The sequence below is a fragment of the Mobula birostris genome, chromosome 6 (assembly GCF_030028105.1).
Source record: "Mobula birostris isolate sMobBir1 chromosome 6, sMobBir1.hap1, whole genome shotgun sequence".
Taxonomy (NCBI): Eukaryota; Metazoa; Chordata; class Chondrichthyes; order Myliobatiformes; family Myliobatidae; genus Mobula; species Mobula birostris.
The window spans coordinates 9,970,660-9,990,803 of NC_092375.1; the positions used below are offsets into that span (position 1 = coordinate 9,970,660).

At 45.2% G+C, this 20,144-nt stretch overlaps 1 protein-coding gene across 1 annotated transcript in view; it reads left to right on the plus strand.

Annotated features, from left to right (window-relative positions):
* LOC140199722 (ATP-binding cassette sub-family G member 1) overlaps positions 1-20,144 on the plus strand; it is a 71,769-nt gene that overhangs the window by 34,031 nt on the left and 17,594 nt on the right. The window contains exons 3-7 of the mRNA XM_072262200.1: positions 6,109-6,241; positions 8,297-8,347; positions 10,641-10,786; positions 14,193-14,316; positions 16,247-16,361. Coding sequence (XP_072118301.1) covers positions 6,109-6,241; positions 8,297-8,347; positions 10,641-10,786; positions 14,193-14,316; positions 16,247-16,361 — 569 coding nt within the window. The remainder of the gene's footprint in view (positions 1-6,108; positions 6,242-8,296; positions 8,348-10,640; positions 10,787-14,192; positions 14,317-16,246; positions 16,362-20,144) is intronic.

Here is a 20,144-nt window from a genome sequence, read left to right on the forward strand (position 1 = left end):
ACTGGCACAAGGCGTCAGGTAAAGTTCAAAGTTTATTATCAAAGTACACGTAAGTCATCACATACAACCCTGAAATTCATTTTCTTGCTGGCGTTCTCAATAAATCTATTGAATAATAACCATAACAGAATCAATAAAAGACCGCACCAACTTGGACTTTCAACCAGTGTGCAAAAGACAACAAACTGTGCAAATATAGAAGGAAAGCCAGCATTCACAAGGAAAGACTGAGCGAAATATAAATTAAACACAGTTTTTACAACCAAAGACATAATTGTAACAACAAATGTCCATTTTAGTGCAATGTGGTCACAATCTTTAATCTGGAGATTGAAGTTGTGCATGCTGGTTGAAGGGAAATAGCCGTTAGAACATAGTATATTGAGCAGTACAGAACCGTCTGCTCACAATTTTGTGCCGTACCAGCTAAAAAGTAAATTAAAAAATCCCCAAAATGAATTCATCCTACCTACTCAGTGTGCATACCCCTCCATCTTCCTCACACTCATGCGCCTATCTAAATATCATTTAATGGCCTCTAATGAATTTGCCTCTGCCACTAAGCCAGGCAGCACATTCCAAGCATCCACCACTCAGATAAAAAACTTGTCCCCTCACATCCCCTTCGAACCTGTCCCCTCTCACCTTCAATGCATGCCCTCTGGTGTGAGGCACTTCTATCCTGGGAAAAAGGTACTCCCTGTCTACTCTGTCTGTGCCTCTCATAATTTTATAAACCTCGATCAAATCTCCCCTCAGCCTCCACTGCTCTAAAGAAAACAACTCCAGTTTGTCCAGCCTGTCATTATAGCACATGCCCTCTAAACTGGGCAGCATCCTGGTAAACCTCTTCTACACCCTCTCCAAAACCTCACCATCCTTCCTACTGTGGGCTGACCAGAACTGTATGCAATGCTCCAGATGTGGCCTGACAGAGTTTTATAAAGTAGGTACAGAGGAGATGTCAGAGATAAGTTTTTTACACAGAGAGTGGGGAGTGCGTGGAATGGGCACTCAGCGACGGTGGTAGAGGTGGGTACGATAGGGTCTTTTAAGAGACTCCTGGATAGGCACATGGAGCTTAGAAAAATAGAGGGCTGTGGGTAACCTTAGGTGGCCCTGTAGCTCAGAAGGGTAGGGCAAGGAAGGGGAGGGCAGTTGTGATAGGGGACTCGATAGTAAGGGGGTCGATAGTAAGGGGGTCAGATAGGCGATTCTGTGGACGCAGTCCAGAGACCCGGATGGTAGTTTGCTTCCCTGGTGCCAGGGTCCGGGATATTTCTGATCGTGTCCAAGATATCCTGAAGTGGGAGGGTGAGGAGCCAGAGGTCGTGGTAATATAGGTACCAATGACATAGGTAGGAAAAGGGATGAGGTCCTGAAAGGAGAATATAGGGAGCTAGGAAGGGAGTTGAGAAAAAGGACCGCAAAGGTAGTAATCTCGGGATTACTACCTGTGCCACGCGACAGTGAGAGTAGGAATGCGATGAGGTGGAGGATAAATGCGTGGCTGAGGGATTGGAGCAGGGGGCAGGGATTCAAGTTTTTGGATCATTGGGACCTCTTTTGGCGCAGGCGTGACCTGTACAAAAAGGACGGGTTACACTTGAATCCTAGGGGGACCAATATCCTGGCAGGGAGATTAGCGAGGGCTACTGAGGTGACTTTAAACTAGAATGGTTGGGGGGTGGGAATCAAATTAAAGAGGCTAGGCATGAGGAGGTTAGTTCACAACAGGGGGATGGGAACCAGTGCAGAGAGACAGAGGGGTGTAAAGTGAGGGTAGAAGCAAAAAGTACTAAGGAGAAGAGTAAAAGTGGCAGGCCGACAAATCCAGGGCAAGCATTAAAAAGGGCCACTTTTCAACATAATTGTATAAGGGCAAAGAGAGTTGTAAAAGAGCGACTGAAGGCTTTGTGTATCATTGCAAGGAGCATTCGTAATAAGGTGGATGAATTGAAAGTGCAGATTGCTATTAATGATTATGATATAGTTGGGATCACAGAGACATGGCTCCAGGGTGACCAAGGATGGGAGCTCAATGTTCAGGGATATTCAATATTCAGGAGGGATAGACATGAAGGGAGGGGAGGTGGGGTGGCGTTGCTGGTTAAAGAAGAGACTAACGCAATAGAAAGGAAGGACATAAGCCGGGAAGATGTGGAATCGATATGGGTAGAGCTACGTAACACTAAGGGGCAGAAGATGCTGGTGGGAGTTGTGTACAGGCCACCTAACAGTAGTAGTGAGGTCGGAGATGGTATTAAACAGGAAATTAGAAATGTGTGCAATAAAGGAACAGCAGTTATAATGGGTGACTTCAATCTACATGTAGATTGGGTAAACCAAATTGGTAAAGGTGCTGAGGAAGAGGATTTCTTGGAATGTATGCGGGATGGTCTTTTGAACCAACAGGTCGAGGAACCAACTAGAGAGCAGGCTATTCTGGACTGGGTTTTGAGCAATGAGGAAGGGTTAATTAGCAATCTTGTCGTGAGAGGCCCTTTGGATAAGAGTGACCATAATATGGTGGAATTCTTCATTAAGATGGAGAGTGACATAGTTAATTCAGAAACAAAGGTTCTGAACTTAAAGAGGGGTAACTTTGAAGGTATGAGACGTGAATTAGCTAAGATAGACTGGCAAATGACACTTAAAGGATTGGCGGTGGATATGCAATGGCAAGCATTTAAAGGTTGCAGGGATGAACTACAACAATTGTTCATCCCAGTTTGGCAAAAGAATAAATCAAGGAAGGTAGTGCACCCGTGGCTGACAAGAGAAATTAGGGATACTATCAATTCCAAAGAAGCAGCATACAAATTAGCCAGAGAAGTGGCTCACCTGAGGACTGGGAGAAATTCAGAGTTCAGCAGAGGAGGACAAAGAGCTTAATTAGGAAGGGGAAAAAGGATTATGAGAGAAAACTGGCAGGGAACATAAAAACTGACTGTAAAAGCTTTTATAGGTATGTAAAAAGGAAAAGACTGGTAAAGACAAATGTAGGTCCCCTACAGACAGAAACGGGTGAATTGATTATGGGGAGCAAGGACATGGCAGACCAATTGAATAATTACTTTGGTTCTGTCTTCACTAAGGAGGACATAAATAATCTTCCAGAAATAGTAGGGGACAGAGGGTCCAGTGAGATGGAGGAACTGAGCGAAATACTTGTTAGTAGGGAAGTGGTGTTAGGTAAATTGAAGGGATTGAAGGCAGATAAATCCCCAGGGCCAGATGGTCTGCATCCTAGAGTGCTTAAGGAAGTAGCCCAAGAAATAGTGGATGCATTAGTGATAATTTTTCAAAACTCGTTAGATTCTGGACTAGTTCCTGAGGATTGGAGGGTGGCTAATATAACCCCACTTTTTAAAAAAGGAGGGAGAGAGAAACCGGGGAATTATAGACCGGTTAGCCTAACGTCGGTGGTGGGGAAACTGCTAGAGTCAGTTATCAAAGATGTGATAACAGCACATTTGGAAAGTGGTGAAATCATCGGACAAAGTCAACATGGATTTGTGAAAGGAAAATCATGTCTGACAAATCTCATTGAATTTTTTGAGGATGTAACTAGTAGAGTGGATGGGGGGAACCAGTGGATGTGGTATATTTGGATTTTCAAAAGGCTTTTGACAAAGTCCCACACAGGAGATTAGTGTGCAAACTTAAAGCACATGGTATTGGGGGTAAGGTATTGATGTGGATGGAGAATTGGTTAGCAGACAGGAAGCAAAGAGTGGGAATAAACGGGACCTTTTCAGAATGGCAGGCGGTGACTAGTGGGGTACAGCAAGGCTCAGTGCTGGGACCCCAGTTGTTTACAATATATATTAATGACTTGGATGAGGGAATTAAATGCAGCATCTCCAAGTTTGCGGGTGATACGAAGCTGGGTGGCAGTGTTAGCTGTGAGGAGGATGCTAAGAGGATGCAGGGTGACTTGGATAGGTTGGGTGAGTGGGCAAATTCATGGCAGATGCAATTTAATGTGGATAAATGTGAAGTTATCCACTTTAGTAGCAAAAATAGGAAAACAGATTATTATCTGAATGGTGGCCGATTAGGAAAAGGGGAGGTGCAACGAGACCTGGGTGTCATTATACACCAGTCATTGAAAGTGGGCATGCAGGTACAGCAGGCGGTGAAAAAGGCGAATGGTATGCTGGCATTTATAGCGAGAGGATTTGAGTACAGGAGCAGGGAGGTACTACTGCAGTTGTATAAGGCCTTGGTGAGACCACACCTGGAGTATTGTGTGCAGTTGTACAAGGCCTTGGTGAGACCACACCTAGAGTATTGAAAGACATCCTTGCCATAGAGGGAGTACAAAGAAGGTTCACCAGATTGATTCCTGGGATGGCAGGACTTTCATATGAAGAAAGACTGGATGAACTGGGCTTGTACTCGTTGGAATTTAGAAGATTGAGGGGGGATCTGATTGAAACGTATAAAACCCTAAAGGGATTGGACAGACTAGATGCAGGAAGATTGTTCCCGATGTTGGGGAAGTCCAGAACAAGGGGTCACAGTTTGAGGATAAAGGGGAAGCCTTTTAGGACCGAGATTAGGAAAAACTTCTTCACTCAGAGAGTGGTGAATCTGTGGAATTGTCTGCCACAGGAAGCAGTTGAGGCCAGTACATTGGCTATATTTAAGAGGGAGTTAGATATGGCCCTTGTGGCTACGGGGATCAGGGGGTATGGAGGGAAGGCTGGGGCGGGGTTCTGAGTTGGATGATCAGCCATGATCATAATAAATGGCGGTGCAGGCTCGAAGGGCCGAATGGCCTACTCCTGCACCTATTTTCTATGTTTCTATGTTTCTATGTAATTCCTAAGGACAGGACATACTCAGCACAGCTTTGTGGGCCTAAGGGCCTGTATTGTGCTGTACGTTTTCTATGTTTCTATCTATGTTTTCTAACATAACCTCTTGACTTTCGAACCTGATGGTGTGGGATTTCAGACTTTTGTTACTCCTGCCCAATGGTAACAGTGAGCAGATGGGATAGTCCAGATTCTGATGATGGATGATGCAGTGTCCCCAGTAGGTACTGCTGATGGTGGGGAGGGATGTGTCCATGTTGTACTGGGCACATCCACTACTTGATCCCATAAATCCACCATTTCAGGGCAGAGATTAAATCCCACTACACTGCAGCTTCTTGTGTTCTGACACATTTGGTTTGTCATACTGGACCATGATGCAGGGAGTCAGGACACTTTCAACAGTACATCTGCAGACGTTTTGTTAGAGTGCTTGTGAAAAGCTGAATCTCTTTGACCTTCTTTAAAGTGAGGACACTGGCATGCTTTCCTGTAGGTAGAAGAATATTAAGTCAGTCCTCACTGGCTGGCTGTTTGAGCTCTGACCCTCCTGGACTGCTGTCTTTCATAAAGGTACAGGTTCTGGCAGTGGCCAAAATTGCCTGTAATATTCCCACTTTCTCCTAGTAGCTGTACATTTAACACTAGCACAGTAAATTCCAATATGGAATCAGATGGGAAAGTCCAGTGTGGATGCATATTGTGCACAGGAGACTAACCTTGCTCGATTTGCCTCCCAATTTGTCCCAACAGCATTCTAATTGCTTTATTTTAGTTATTTTTTAAATTTAGAGATAGAGGCCCTTACAGCCCAATGAGCCACACTGCCCAAAAGCCCATCGGTTTAACACTGGCCTAATCGCAGGACAATTTCCAATGATTTATTAACCTACAAATCTTTAGTCTGTGGAAGGAAACCCGAGCTCCCAGTGGAAACTTACACAGTCACGGTGAGAACATACGAACTCCTTACAGGGGGTGCCGGAATTGAACTCGGAACTTCAACACCTCAAGCTGTATAAGCACTGAATTATCTGGGGTTGTGTAATGTGCCTCGGGGGTGGTTTGGAGAATGTTCACAGAACTGTCCTATGAGGAAAGGTCCCTTTGTACATCAGATCTTAATAGAAATGTTTACTGGAAATGCTAGAAGTTTGCTGTATTTTCTGTTTTTGTTTTAAATTTTGGACATCAGCAGTTCATGGGAAATCCATTTTTTTTTGGAGTTAAGAAAACCCGCATCACTTCTCTTTACTGATCTGCCTTGCTTTTGTGATTCTAGAGAGACAGGAATGAAAGGACAGGTCCTGATTAATGGACGGCCTCGAGATCTGCGATCCTTCCGCAAAGTGTCCTGTTACATCATGCAGGATGACATGTTGCTCCCCCATCTCACTGTTCAGGAAGCAATGATGGTAGGTTGATGCCATTAGGGGCTTTGTATGACACCAAACACAGGATTACTTTCAGAGACATAATAGACAGCAGGTTTAAGATTTAAGTTCATATATTTCATATTTATTGAAACATTTGGTGGCGGGATAGAGATACATCTTTACCAAAGAGACTAGTGGGGTCTAGTGGGGTACCGCAAGGCTCAGTGCTGGGACCCCAGTTGTTTACAATATATATTAATGACTTGGATGAGGGAATTAAATGCAGCATCTCCAAGTTTGCGGATGACACGAAGCTGGGCAGCAGTGTTAGCTGTGAGGAGGATGCTAAGAGGATGCAGAGTGACTTGGATAGGTTGGGTGAGTGGGCAAATTCATGGCAGATGCAATTTAATGTGGATAAATGTGAGGTTATCCCCTTTGGTGGCAAAAACAGGAAAACAGATTATTATCTGAATGGTGGCCAATTAGGAAAAGGGGAGGTGCAATGAGACCTGGGTGTCATTATACACCAGTCATTGAAAGTGGGCATGCAGGTACAGCAGGCGGTGAAAAAGGCGAATAGTATGCTGGCATTCATAGCAAGAGGATTTGAGTACAGGAGCAGGGAGGTACTACTGCAGTTGTACAAGGCCTTGGTGAGACCACACCTGGAGTATTGTGTGCAGTTTTGGTCCCCTAATCTGAGGAAAGACATTCTTGCCATAGAGGGCGTACAAAGAGGGTTCACCAGATTGATTCCTGGGATGGCAGGACTTTCATATGATGAAAGACTGGATCGACTAGGCTTATACTCGTTAGAATTTAGAAGATTGAGGGGGGATCTTATTGAAGCATATAAAATCCTAAAGGGATTGGACAGGCTAGATGCAGGAAGATTGTTCCCGATGTTGGGGAAGTCCAGAATGAGAGGTCACAGTTTGAGGATAAAGGGGAAGCCTTTTAGGAACGAGATTAGGAGAAACTTCTTCACACAGTGAATCTGTGGAATTCTCTGCCACAGGAAACAGTTGAGGCCAGTTCATTGGCAATATTTAAGAGGGAGTTATGACCCTTGTGGCTAAAGGGATCGGGGGTATGGAGAGAAGGCAGGTACAGGGTTCTGAGTTGGATGATCAGCCATGATCATACTGAATGGCGGTGCAGGCTCAAAGGGCCGAATGGCCTACTCCTGCACCTATTTTCTATGTTTCTATGTTTAAAGGAGGTGTGAGATGCACCTTCCCTCCACTAGCCTGCAGCTCACCTTTGGGCAAGGTGTAGCACCTGCTTAGGCCCCGGATCAGGGTCAGGTGCATTGTGATGCTACAAGGAGTAATCCAGAGTATTAGGGTGCTAATGTAACTGTGGTTTTGGTAGATGGTTGTTGAGCTGGGATGCTGTATAATGAGACGGTCTAAGATTGGGCTAAGTTTCTGTTCTCTCCAGTTGCTGCTGTAGGATCTGTGCACAGGAACTGACATGAGGGTAGCACACACAAAATGCTGGAGGAGCTCAGCACATCAGGCAACATCTATGGAAAGGAATAAACATACAATATTTCAGGCAGAGATCCTTCTTCAGTACTGGAAAGGAAGAGGGAAGGAGCTCGAATAATGTGGGGACAGTGGAAGGAGTACAAGCTAGTAGGTAATAGGTGAGGGAGAGGTAGGCGTGTGAGGAGGGGAGAATGAAGTACAAAGCTGGGAGGTGATGGGTGGGTAAATTAAAGGGTTGGCGAAGAAGGAATCTGTTAGAGGACAGTGGACCTTGAGAGAAATAGAAGGAGGAGGGGAGCCAGAGTGAGGTGATGATGGGCAGGTGAGAAGAAGAGCAAGGGTAAGAGGGAAGCCAGAATGGGGAACGGAAAAAGAGAGCGGGGGAGGGGTGATAGGGATAAAATTACTAAATTGGAGAAATCAATGTTCATGCTATCAGGTTAGAGTCTTCCCAGATGGAATATGAGGTGTTGCTCCTCCAACCTAAGTATGGCCTCATTGTGGCAGTAGAGGGATGTCGGAATTGGAATGGGGAGTGGAATGAAAATCGTAGCTGATACCTGAACCTCTTTGTAACTCAGTGTTTGTTGTATTTCAGGTCTCAGCAAACCTAAAACTCCAGGAGAAAGACGAAGGCCGGAGAGAAATGGTGAGTCCTGTCTTGGGCTTGACCTGTTTCTGTCTCCTCTCTCATCCCTGCATTATCTAGGTTAATACATTACAACCATCAAGATCCTGAATTGGCCTGGATAACCTTACTCATCACAACTCTGAACTGATTCTATAACCTACAGACCCATTTTCAAGGGCCCTTTACAACTCATCTTCTCACCATAGTTTTATTTGCACAGTTGGTCTTTTTGAGCACTGGTGTTTAGAACATGGAACACAGAGTCTAGAAACCATAGCACTGTACATGCCCTTTGCTCACGATGTTGTGCCAAGGTCAACGTATTCCTTACCTCCTACATAGAATTCCATTTTTCTATCATCTATGTCCCTGCCTAAGAATCTCCTAAATGGCCTTGATGTATCTGCCCTGACTCACCCCTGCCTGCGCATTCTCTGCACCTACCACTCTTTGTGTCAAAACAAAACTAACATGGGCGTCTGCCCAAAACTTTCTTTCAATAATTTTATTATTATTTCTCCTCAAAATAGCTATTTCTGCTCTGGAAAAAAGTCTCTGGCTGTGTCCACTGGATCTACAGTTTGCCTCTTATCATCTTGCACACCTCTGTCAAGCCATCTCTTAATCTGCCTTCACTCCAAAGAGAAAAGCCCTAGCTCAATCAAACTATTTTTCCTATCAGACATGCTCTCTAATCCAGGCATCATTCTGGTAAATCTCCTCTGCACCCTCTCAAAAGTTTCCTCATCCTTCCTATTATGAGGTGACCAGAACTGAACACAATATTCCAACTGTGGTCGAACCAGTGTCTTATAGAGCTGCAACATTGCTGTTGACTGCAATATTAATGTATCATTTTTCAAAAAATTCTATTGTATTTCTTCTTTTTTCCTGTAAATACCTGTAGGAAAAAGAATCTCAAGGTAGTATCTGGTAACATTTATGTACTTTGATAATAACTCCACTTAGAACTTTGAACTTTTGAACATTGAACAAGAAGTGGATTAAAAGTTCAAAGTTTCATTTATTATCAAAGTATACAACTCTGAAAAAGTATGTAACTTCTTCTCCAGATAGCCACAAAACCAAGAAAGAAAAGAATGGTTGCACAATCATTAACCCCCAAAGCCCTCCTCCCAGCACAAAAAAATGAGCAAAAACAGAACAGGCATGTCGACGCCCAAATCCCAACCCCTCTCTCCGCACACAAAAAAAGCAAGATTGGGTAAGAAACACAGAATATTAAAAAAAAGTAAAACTGAAAAAAAAAAGAAGTCTATAGTCCAAGTCCACATCCAAAATGCAGAAAACCTGGGTCACATCTCTGGGCACGGTGGCAGGCCTTTCTCTCTCCAGCTGCAGAGCGATTCCCCCACCATCTCTGCTAAGGCAGAGCGATTTCTCCCAGTGATCAAAAGGCAGTCTCTCCTCTCCAATAACAGAGTGATCTCCCAGTGATCAAACGGCAGTCCGTCCTCTCCATAGCAGAGTGATCTCCCAGCAATCAAAAGGCATTTTCTCCTCTCCAATGGCACATAGATCCCCCAGCGAACAAAAGGCAGGCAGCCAATGTTCATCTTCTGCACTTGCCTCGACGTTTCATTCTCCCTCATTGCTTTAATCGGTGAACAATGGAAGCTTTAATCGGCAAAGTGGAGTCAAACATCGGCCTGCGCCCCATCCTGCAGCCTTCTCGCCATGTGGTTTGTGTATACTGCCTCTGCCTCCCAGGATCCTCTTAGAGACGGCAGATCGCTGAAGCACACATATGATCTCCAAACTACAAATTACAGGCTTCAGCTGTTCCAGGATCACATTCAAGACAAAAAGCAAATAAAAAAGACATTAAAAAAGTGAAATATATGGTTTCATGATCTATCCAGAAGATGTCAACCAAAGGAGCTTTGTACCCAGGCGCCATCTTGACCAGAAGTTCACCTGGTCTGGATCGTTTCTGATAAAGGTTCTTGGCTTGAAACATCAATTGTTCATTTCTCTCCATCGATGCTGCCTGACCTGCTGAGTTGCTCCAGCATTTTGTATGTGTTACTGTTGTCTTCGGGTGGTGGGGTGGAGATACACCTCTACCAAAAGAGGTGTAAGACACACCTTCCCTCTGGCAGCCTGTATGTCACCCTTGGGCAAGGTGTAGCACCTGCTTAGCACCTCCCCTCCCACCCAATCAGGTTCATGTGAAGCCATGGGAGCAGGTAATGGATGGTCGTATGAGCAGGTGGTGCATATCACAAGTCACGGGGATGCGATGCCAAAAGCCCTTCCAATATGACCTTATGATCTCACATCTCGACAGGTGAAGGAGATTCTCACTGCTCTTGGACTGCTGGAGTGTGCCAATATTCGGACAGGTAGTCTTTCCGGAGGCCAGCGCAAGCGTCTCGCCATCGCCCTTGAGCTGGTGAACAACCCTCCGGTGATGTTTTTTGATGAGCCCACCAGGTAGGTTTTGCTCTTCAGTATAAATCTTCCCACTCATGTCACAGGATGTGCATAACATGGGTCAGGGACGGAGGTGCATGCTGGAGATTTCAGAACAACTTTAGTTGAAATAATTCCCAACAGACTGCAGATGCTGGAATCTGACACAACACACAAGTTGCTGGAGGAACTCAGCAACTCAGGCAGTATCTACAGGGGGAAACGGGCTGTCAATGTTTTGGTTCAGAATCTTCATCCAGATGAAAGGTCAACTGTTTAAAGCCTGCCAACAGTTTAGTCCTTTCCGTAGATGCTGACTGACCTGCTGAGTTCCTCTGTGTTGCTCTGGAATGCCTCGTCTGGAGAATCGTTTGTGTTTACCTTTTTATTATCAATTTTTAGGATTTGGGTATCATTTACTGTTCATCCCCAGTTGTCCTTGAAAGCTGCGGTAGTGTAGCGGTTAGTGCAACACTATTACAGCTGGGCATTAGTGAGCTCAGAGATCAATTCTAGTGACGTTCTGTAAGGAGTCTCTGTATATCCTCCCTGTGGAATGTGAGAGTTTTACACAGGTGCTCTGGTTTCCTCCCACAGTCCAAAGATGTACCAGCTAAGTTAATTGGTCATTATAAATTGTCCTGTGATTAGGTTAGAGTCGATTGGGGCTGTGGGATTGCTGGGGCAGCGTGGCTGGAGCTGCCTACACTGTGCTGTATAACTACATACAAACAAACATACATTAATTAATTAATTAAAATAAGATGGGGTGTTGAGTTGCTGCCTTAAACTGGAAGCATCTGAAGTGCTATTGGGTGCTCGGTTTTGGATTCAGACCCAGTCGCAATGAAGGATTTAGTGATGTGCAAACACCTTTGGGAGATGGATCTTTAAATGAGTGCAGCTGTTTTAACTTTAAGGTGATGGCACTGAATGAAAGTAAGGAGATTTCACAAAACACGATATATGAAGAGCAGGAGTAGGCCACTCTGCCCATCCACCGTGGTGCACCTTTTAGTAAGATCATATTTGATCTGTTTGTGATTTCATCTAAAAATCCCCATCTACCGGGTACCATGGTAGTGTAGCGGTTAGCATGACACTATGACAGCTCAGCGGAGGGTCAGAGTTCGGAGTTTAATTCTGACGTGCTCTGTAAGAAAGTTTCTTCGTTCTCCCCGTGCGTGTGTGCGGATTTCCTCTGGGAGCTCCAGTTTCCTTCCAAGTCCAAAGACGTACCAGTTGGTTCGTTGTAAATTGTCCCGTGACTAGGCTAGGATTAAAAAGGTGGGTTGCTGGGTGGTATGGCACGTTGGGCATGAAAGCCCTGTTCCAGGCTGTGTCTCTAAATATATAAATAAATAAATACTCACCATAACCGTCCACCTTATTAAATAATAGAGTCACGGAGTTAGAAATAGACCTTTTGGCCCCTCTCATCCATGCTGACCTGAGCTTGTCCCATTTGCTTACACTTAACCCCAGTCCCTCGAAACCTTTCATGTTCCTTTTGATACACCTTTTTAAATATGCCTTTAAACCTTTCCCCTATCACCCTGTAGAATATCTTTCTCTGTCTTAACAAGACATCAAAATCTTTGCTTTGAGGAAGAGAATTCTAAAGGCTCATCTGTGATAACAGCTCCATTCTCATCTCTGACTTAATGGCATGCGCTTTGTTTCTAAAATAGTGATTCTGCCTGAAACATCAACTGCTTATTCCCCTGCATAGATGCTACCCGACCTGCTGAGTTCCTCTGGCATTTTGTGTGTGTGTTGCTCAAGATTTCTAGCATCTGCAGAATCTCTTGAGTATTCGATTCAATTCAAGTTTAATTGAAATTTAACCATACATGATAACTGATGAATACAGCCAAACAAGACAGTGTTACTATGGGGTTGAAGTGTCGAGACACCCCCAGCCCACTGATACCATCTATCGACTAGGCCCCCAACACCCGCTATGTGACACCGTGGCTTTGAGGCCCAGTCCTTGTCCGGATGCCCGACTCCTGCTTAGCGAATCCGTGGCTTTGAGACCCAGTCCTTGCATATACAAGCACATAGAATATTAGTAAAAACACAACCCGACAAATATATATGTATACAGTACAAACCCCTCAGTCCATTGTTAAATCATCAGTTGCCACAACTGCACTAGGCTGCCCCCAGTAGAGCGCGATGACTTGGCTGCCTCTCCCCCAGCAGCTGGAAAGCAAGCAACTCCGCAGCTTGAGGCCCAAGTCCACTGAGTGCCGTCTAAACATCTGCAGTCGGCCACAACAGCGCTTGTCTTTGGCCGAGCGGAACCTCTGGAGGGTAGCTCTGCTCTGGGTGAAGCACAACAGCTTCGTCCCCACTCTCCAGGCGGCTCAAAGCAGGCAACACCATGGCTTCAGGCCTAGTCCTCGCTACGACCGAGGACTAGGCCGCTCCATCAACCCCTGCTCTTATCCAATAAGTCAGCGAATCGAACTTGTGGCATGCCAGATTAACGATGCCCAAAGAGGCTGTGCAACCACTGTAGGCCTCCATCGATTCAGGACGCAGCACGTTGCGCAGCTCCTTCATTATCTCGGCCAACAAGCAACTCGCTGATGGTGTAGACCTGCCATACTTTGAGTTCTTAACGTATAGCAGGATCTTGCAAACAGTAGACTTACGTTTCAGTAGAACGGTAGCACCATGGTGCGACCAGTCACACCGCCATCTTGCCGGAAGAGTCCGTATGTGACCTCTGTGTCTAGGTTCTTCCACAAGAAGGTGGAGTTGAGAAATCAGAAGAACAATGAAAGTGAGGCTTTATAGCCATTGGTCAGACTGCATTTGGCATATTGTGAGCAGTTTTGGGTCCCACATCTAAGAAAAGATGTGCTGGCTCTGGAGAGGGTCCGGAGGAAGTTTACGAGAATGGAAGTATCAATGTATGAGGAGTGTTTGATGGCTCTGGGCCTGTACCTGCTGGAGTTTAGAAGAATGAGGGAGAAATCTCATTGAAACCTATCAAACATTGAAAGGCCTAGATAGAGCGAACCTGGAGATAATTTCCAGTAAAAGGGCCTCAGAATATAAAAATGACCCTTTAGAACAGAGGAATTTCTTTAGCCAAAGAGTGATGAATCTGTAGAATTCAATGCCACAGGTGGCTGTGGAGACAAAGTTATTTTCAATGTGGAGATTGATAGTTTGTTGATTAATAAGGGTGTCTAATGTTATGAGGAGAAGGCAGGAGAATGAGGTTGAGAGGGATAATAAATCAGCCATGATGCAATGGCAAAGCAGACTCAATGGACTGAGTGGCCAAATTCTGCTCCGATGTCTTATGGTGTTAGGTGGGCGAGCAAGTTCGATGGGCTGCCTGGTCAACTGCTCTTATTGCTTGCATTTTTGACAGGACTAATTTCACCATCCATTTGTTTGGTTGCAGTGGCCTGGACAGTTCCTCATGTTTCCAGGTTCTTTCCCAGATGAAATCGCTGGCCCAGGGTGGGAGGACCGTAATCTGTACCATACACCAGCCCAGCGCTAAACTCTTTGAGCTGTTTGACAAGGTAGGTCACAAACACAAGATAATCTGCAGATGCTGGGGTCAAAGCGATACTCACAACATGCTGGAGGAACTCAGCAGGTCAGGCAGCATCTATGGAAACGATCAGTCAACGTTTCGGGCCGGAACCCTTCGTCAGGACTAAAGAGAGAAGGGGCAGAGGCCCTATAAAGGAGGTGGGGGGAGGGTGGGAAGGGGAAGGCTGGTAGGTTCCAGGTGAAAAACCGGTAAGGGGAAAGATAAAGGGGTGGGGGAGGGGAGGCAGGGAGAGGATGGGCAGGAAAGGTGAAGAAGGAATAGGGGAAAACACAATGGGTAGTAGAAGGATGTGGAGCCATGAGAGAGGTGATAAGCAGCTGGGGGAGGGGGTAGAGTGAAATAGGGATAGGGGAAGGGAGGGGGAGGGAATTACCAGAAGTTGGAGAATTCTATGTTCATACCAAGGGGCTGGAGACTACCTAGACGGTATATGAGGTGTTGCTCCTCCAAACTGAGTTTAGCCTCATCATGGCAGTAGAGGAGGCCATGTATGGACATATCTGAATGGGAGTGGGAAGCAGAGTCGAAGTGGGTGGCTACAGGGAGATCCTGTCTGTTTTGGCGGACGGAGCAGAGGTGCTCGACGAAGCGGTCCCCCGATCTGCGTCCGGTTTCACCGATGTAGAGGAGGCCGCACCGGGAGCACCGGATGCAATAGATGACCCCAACAGACTCACAAGTGAAGTGTTGCCTCACCTGGAAGGACTGTTTGGGGCCCTGTGTAGGGACAGGTGTAGCACTTCCGCTTACAAGGATAAGTGCCGGGTGGGAGATCCGTGGGGAGGGACGTGTGGACCAGGGAGTTGCGGAGGGACAAGGTGGGTCAGCAGGTGCTTCTCCTCCAGCTGATGATCCAAGCTCAGCTGTTTCCCATTGCCCTTCACCAGTGTTTGTGTGTGAGAGCCACTCATCCAGAGAAAGGCAAAGGATGCCAGCAAGGATTCCTTTAAAGATTAAAGATGTCTGTCCCTCTCTGGAGAGAGCAGAGGGAGAGAATGCTTCCCACTGGTAGAGAGGTTGGTATCCTGGGTGACATTGATTTGACAGAAGTCTGACACAGATTGGCTGACGGCAGGAGGAAAAACAGTGGCCTTTTCTGGTGAGCTGCCAGTCACTAGTGGTGTGCCGCAGGGGTCAGTGTTGGGACCGCTTCTTTTCACATATTATGTGAATGACTTGGATGAAGGAATTGCTGGCTTTGTGGCTAAGTTTTGGAATGATACGAAGATGTGGGGAGGGAAGGAAGCATGGTGTTTGCAGGAAGACCTAGTCAGATTGGGGGTATGGGCGAGGACGTGGCAGATGGAATGTACAGTAGGGATATGTATGGTAATACACTTTGGTAAAAGGAATTAAGGTGTGGATTGTTTTCTGAAAGGGGAAAAAATTTCAAAATCAGAGATGCAAAAGGACTTGGGAATCTTCCGGCAGAATTTCGTAAAGGTTAACTTGCAGGTTGAGTCTGTGGTAAAGAAGGCAAATACAATGTTAACATTCATTTCGAGAGGATTTCAATATTAAAGCAAGGATGAGGGTTTATAAGGCATTGGTCAGACCACACTTCATATTTGCCCCCTCCAGTATGCTCGTGTTTGTCCGACTGTCCTGCCAGCTCTACCTCAAAAATTTTTACGAACGAGTTTGAGGATCGACTGAGAAAGGCAGGAGAGGAGTACTTTGGTTCACTAACGATTAGATGTCAGTGGGTTATTTGAAGTGAAAGGAGCAATATGGTTTCAAACCCACCACAAATGGGTGGAGCCAGGCGAAACACAACAGGTTGCTCTCTTCGGTGCAACACCCAGCTCTTAGTACAGAGTCTCAGCAGGGTGAGTGGGGCTGTGAAGGGGGTGAACTGCCATTAATCTGTATATTGTTCTTTCCTTTTTGTGCAGCTGTATGTCCTGAGCCAGGGGCAGTGCATTTACCGTGGAAATGTCTGCAGTCTCGTTCCATATCTCAAAGCGATTGGCCTCCACTGTCCCACCTACCACAACCCTGCCGACTTCGGTAAGAACTGATGCTGCGAGTGGTGGGTGATATTTTGCCGTGAACTGCATGGTGTACCCCTGAGAGAATGGGTGAGACATTGGTGGGACTTCTGGTACAGCATTCCCTGGGTGCTGAACTGCAGCATCTCCATGGGCTATTGTGCTCAGCTCTTTCGGAGTGTGGCGTGAAACCACTGGCTAATGGGTGCCCAACCATAGAGTAATACAGTATGGAAACAGGCCCATCGGCCCATCTCATCTATACTGACCAAGGTGCCTATTGACGCTAGTCCCATTTGCTTGCATTTGGCCCACATCCCTCTAAAGCAGGGGTTTCCAACCTTTTTTATGTGATAGACCCCTACCATTAACTGAGGGGTCCATGGACCCCTGGTTGGGAATTCCCGCTCTATATCTTTCCCATTCTTGTGTCTGTTCATGTGTCTTTTAAATGTTGTTAATGTACCTGCCTTAATCATCTTCTCTGGCAGCTCATTCCATATGCCGAATGCCCTCTGTGTGAGTGTGGCCCCTCTCACCCTAAATCGATGCCCTCTGATTTTTAGTTGCCTTTTCCTGGAGAAAAAGACCGTCTGTGGTCACCTTATCTATAGCCCTCATGATATTAAAATTCAAGGTAAATTTTATTATTAGAGTGCATGCATATTACCACATACAACCAACCCTACGATTCGTTTTGTTGCAGGAATACTCAGCAAATCTATACAATAGTAACTTTAACAGAATCAATGAAAGTTCAACCAGAGAGCAGAAGACAACAAACTGTGCAAATGCAAATATAAATAAATAACAATAAATAATGTGAACATGAAATAACAAAATAAATAATTCTTAAAGTGACACACATAAAAGTTGCTGGTGAACGCAGCAGGCCAGGCAGCATCTTTAGGAAGAGGTGCAGTGGACGTTTCAGGCCGAGACCCTTCCTGTTTGCGTTTTTAAATTCTTAAAGTGAGATCATTGGTTCTGGGGACATCTTAATGGATGGGTAAGTGAGTGTAGCTGTCCCCTTTTGTTCAAGACCCTGATGAGTGAGGGTACTTACTGTTCTTGAACCTGGTTGTGTGAGTCCTGAGGCTCTTGTACCTTCTACCTGATGGCAGCAGCAAGAAAAGAGCATGAACTGGATGGTGAGGATCTTTGATGATGGTTGCTGCTTTCCTATGATAGCATTACTTATGATGTGCTCAATAATTAGGAGGGTTTTAGCTGTGACGTACTGGGCAGAAATCCACTACCTTTTGTAGGATTTTCTGCTTAAAGGCATTGGTGTTTCCATACCAGTTCATGATGCAGCCAGTCAGTACATTCTCCTCCACACACCTATAGAAGTTTGTATAAGGTCACCCCTCGGTCTCCTACATGCCAAGCATTAAAGTCCTATCTTGCCCTACCTTTCCCTTTAACACAAACCCTCTAGTCCTGGGTTAGACATGGGGAACATTTTTCCTACATCTTCTTTCCCAATCCCTCTATTTATTTTTTTAATGCTGTTACATTTTGATGATACAATCTAGAACAGTAGAGGAGAAGGCCCTTCATCCTGCGAAGTTTATGCTGAGCGTGATGCCTGATTAAACTAAACCTCTCCTGCCTGCACATGATCCATATCCTGTCATCCCTGCATATTCGTGTGTCTGTCTAAAAGCTTATCACCACTATCGTTTATCAAGTGTCAACTTTATTTGTTGTGTACATTTACAGTACTTAAACACATATATATGTGGATGCATGAATGAGCTGCCGGGGGCAGTAGCAGAAACAGATATCTATTTATTTATGTACAATTTATTCCATATACATCTTTTACCCTCTAACTTTATTACTTCTTTATCGTATATAATTCTTTATCTTAATAACTATTCAGTGTTGTTTTTCTTGCATGGCATGCCATGACCGACATGCCAGAACAATATATACAATACTGTGCAAAAGTCTTTAGTACATACACAAATGATAGCTAGAAACAAGAGAAAACCTGCAGATGCTGGAAATCTGAGCAACGCACACAAAATGCTGGAGGAACTCAGCAGGCCAGGCATGAGTCCTGCTGAAGGGTTTCAGTCCGAAACGTTGACTGTACTTTTTTCCATAGATGCTGCCTGGCCTGCTGGGTTCCTCCAGTATTTTGTGTGTGTTACTTGAATATAGCTAGGGTGCCTTAGACTTTTGCACAGTACTGTCATAATACTGTGGACCGAGAGTGGGAAGGGGGCAGGGAGGGGGGAATCATAGTTGGGAAAAGGGGAAGGAGAGGGAAGGGAGCAGGAAGCACCAGAGAGACATTCTGTAATGATCAATAAACCAATTGTTTGGAATCAAATGACCTTGCCGGGTGTTTCTGTATTGGGTGTGTCTGTGCCCATGCCATTCCCCACCCCGGGACTCCTTCTCTGCCAAAGACGAGAGTGCCGAAGGCTTTTGCACAGTACTGTATTTGTGAATGTGGAGGAGAGAGCGAGTTTGTAAATCTGGGGTAAGCAAAGAATGTTGGGAATGGTGAGGGTGGAGCGCCACCGGAGGGGTGTGGGACAGGTGGCAGAGACAGAGTGCCAGGTGTGGGGGGTGGCATGGGTGCAGACACACCCAGCCCTGAGACACCAGGCAAGGTCATTTGATTCCAAACAACTGGTTTATTGATCATTACAGAATGTCCCTCTGGTGTTTCCTGCTTCCTTCCCCTTCTCCCAACCATGATTCCCCACTCCCTGCCCCCTTCCCACGCTCTGTCCTCAATGGAGACCCACATCAGAATGGGGTTCATCATCACGCACATATGTCATGAAGTTTTTTTTCTACTACAGTACTGTGCAAAAGTCTTAGGCACTCTAGCTATATTCTTGTATGTGCCAAAGACTTTTGCACAGTGCGGTATATGTATTAGAAATTTTCAGTGGTGTTTGGTCATGGCGTGCCATGCAAGGAAAATAAAAACATTGAACAATTATTAAAATAAAGAATTATATACAATCAAGAAGCAATAAAGTTAGAGATTAAGAGATGTAAATGGAATAAATAGTACCTAAATAAATAGATACCTGCGGCTACTACTGCCCTGGCAGCTTGTCTTTGCATCCACCCCTCTGTGCATAAAAAAAACCAAAATGCCCCACACCTCTCCTATAAACATTCCCCCTCTCTTGTTAAAATTTGTGCCCTCTAGTATTCAATATTCCTACTGTCAGAAAAAGATTCTGGATGTTTCTAGCCTATCTACGCCTCTCATGATTTATGTTGTGAATGTATTTTCTTGTGAGTGCTGTGTACAGAAAGCGATGTGCCCGTGGTGCTGCTGCAAGTACATTTTTCATTACACAGAATGTAGCATAGTACAGGCCCTTCGGTTCATGATGTTGTGCTGACCTTACAACCTACTCTTAGTCATAGTCATAGTCATACTTTATTGATCCCGGGGGAAATTGGTTTTCATTACAGTTGCACCATAAATAATTAAATAGTAATAAAACCATAAATAGTTAAATAGTAATATGTAAATTATGCCGGGAAATAAGTCCAGGACCAGCCTATTGGTTCAGGGTGTCTGACCCTCCAAGAGAGGAGTTGTAAAGTTTGATGACCACAGGCAAGTATGACCTCCTATGACGCTCTGTGTTGCATCTCGGTGGAATGAGTCTCTGGCTGAGTGTACTCCTGTGCCCAAACAGTCCATAATGTAGTGGATGGGAGACATTGTCCAAGATGGCATGCAACTTGGACAGCATCCTCTTTTCAGACACCACCGTCAGAGAGTCCAGTTCCATCCCCAGAATATCACTGGCCT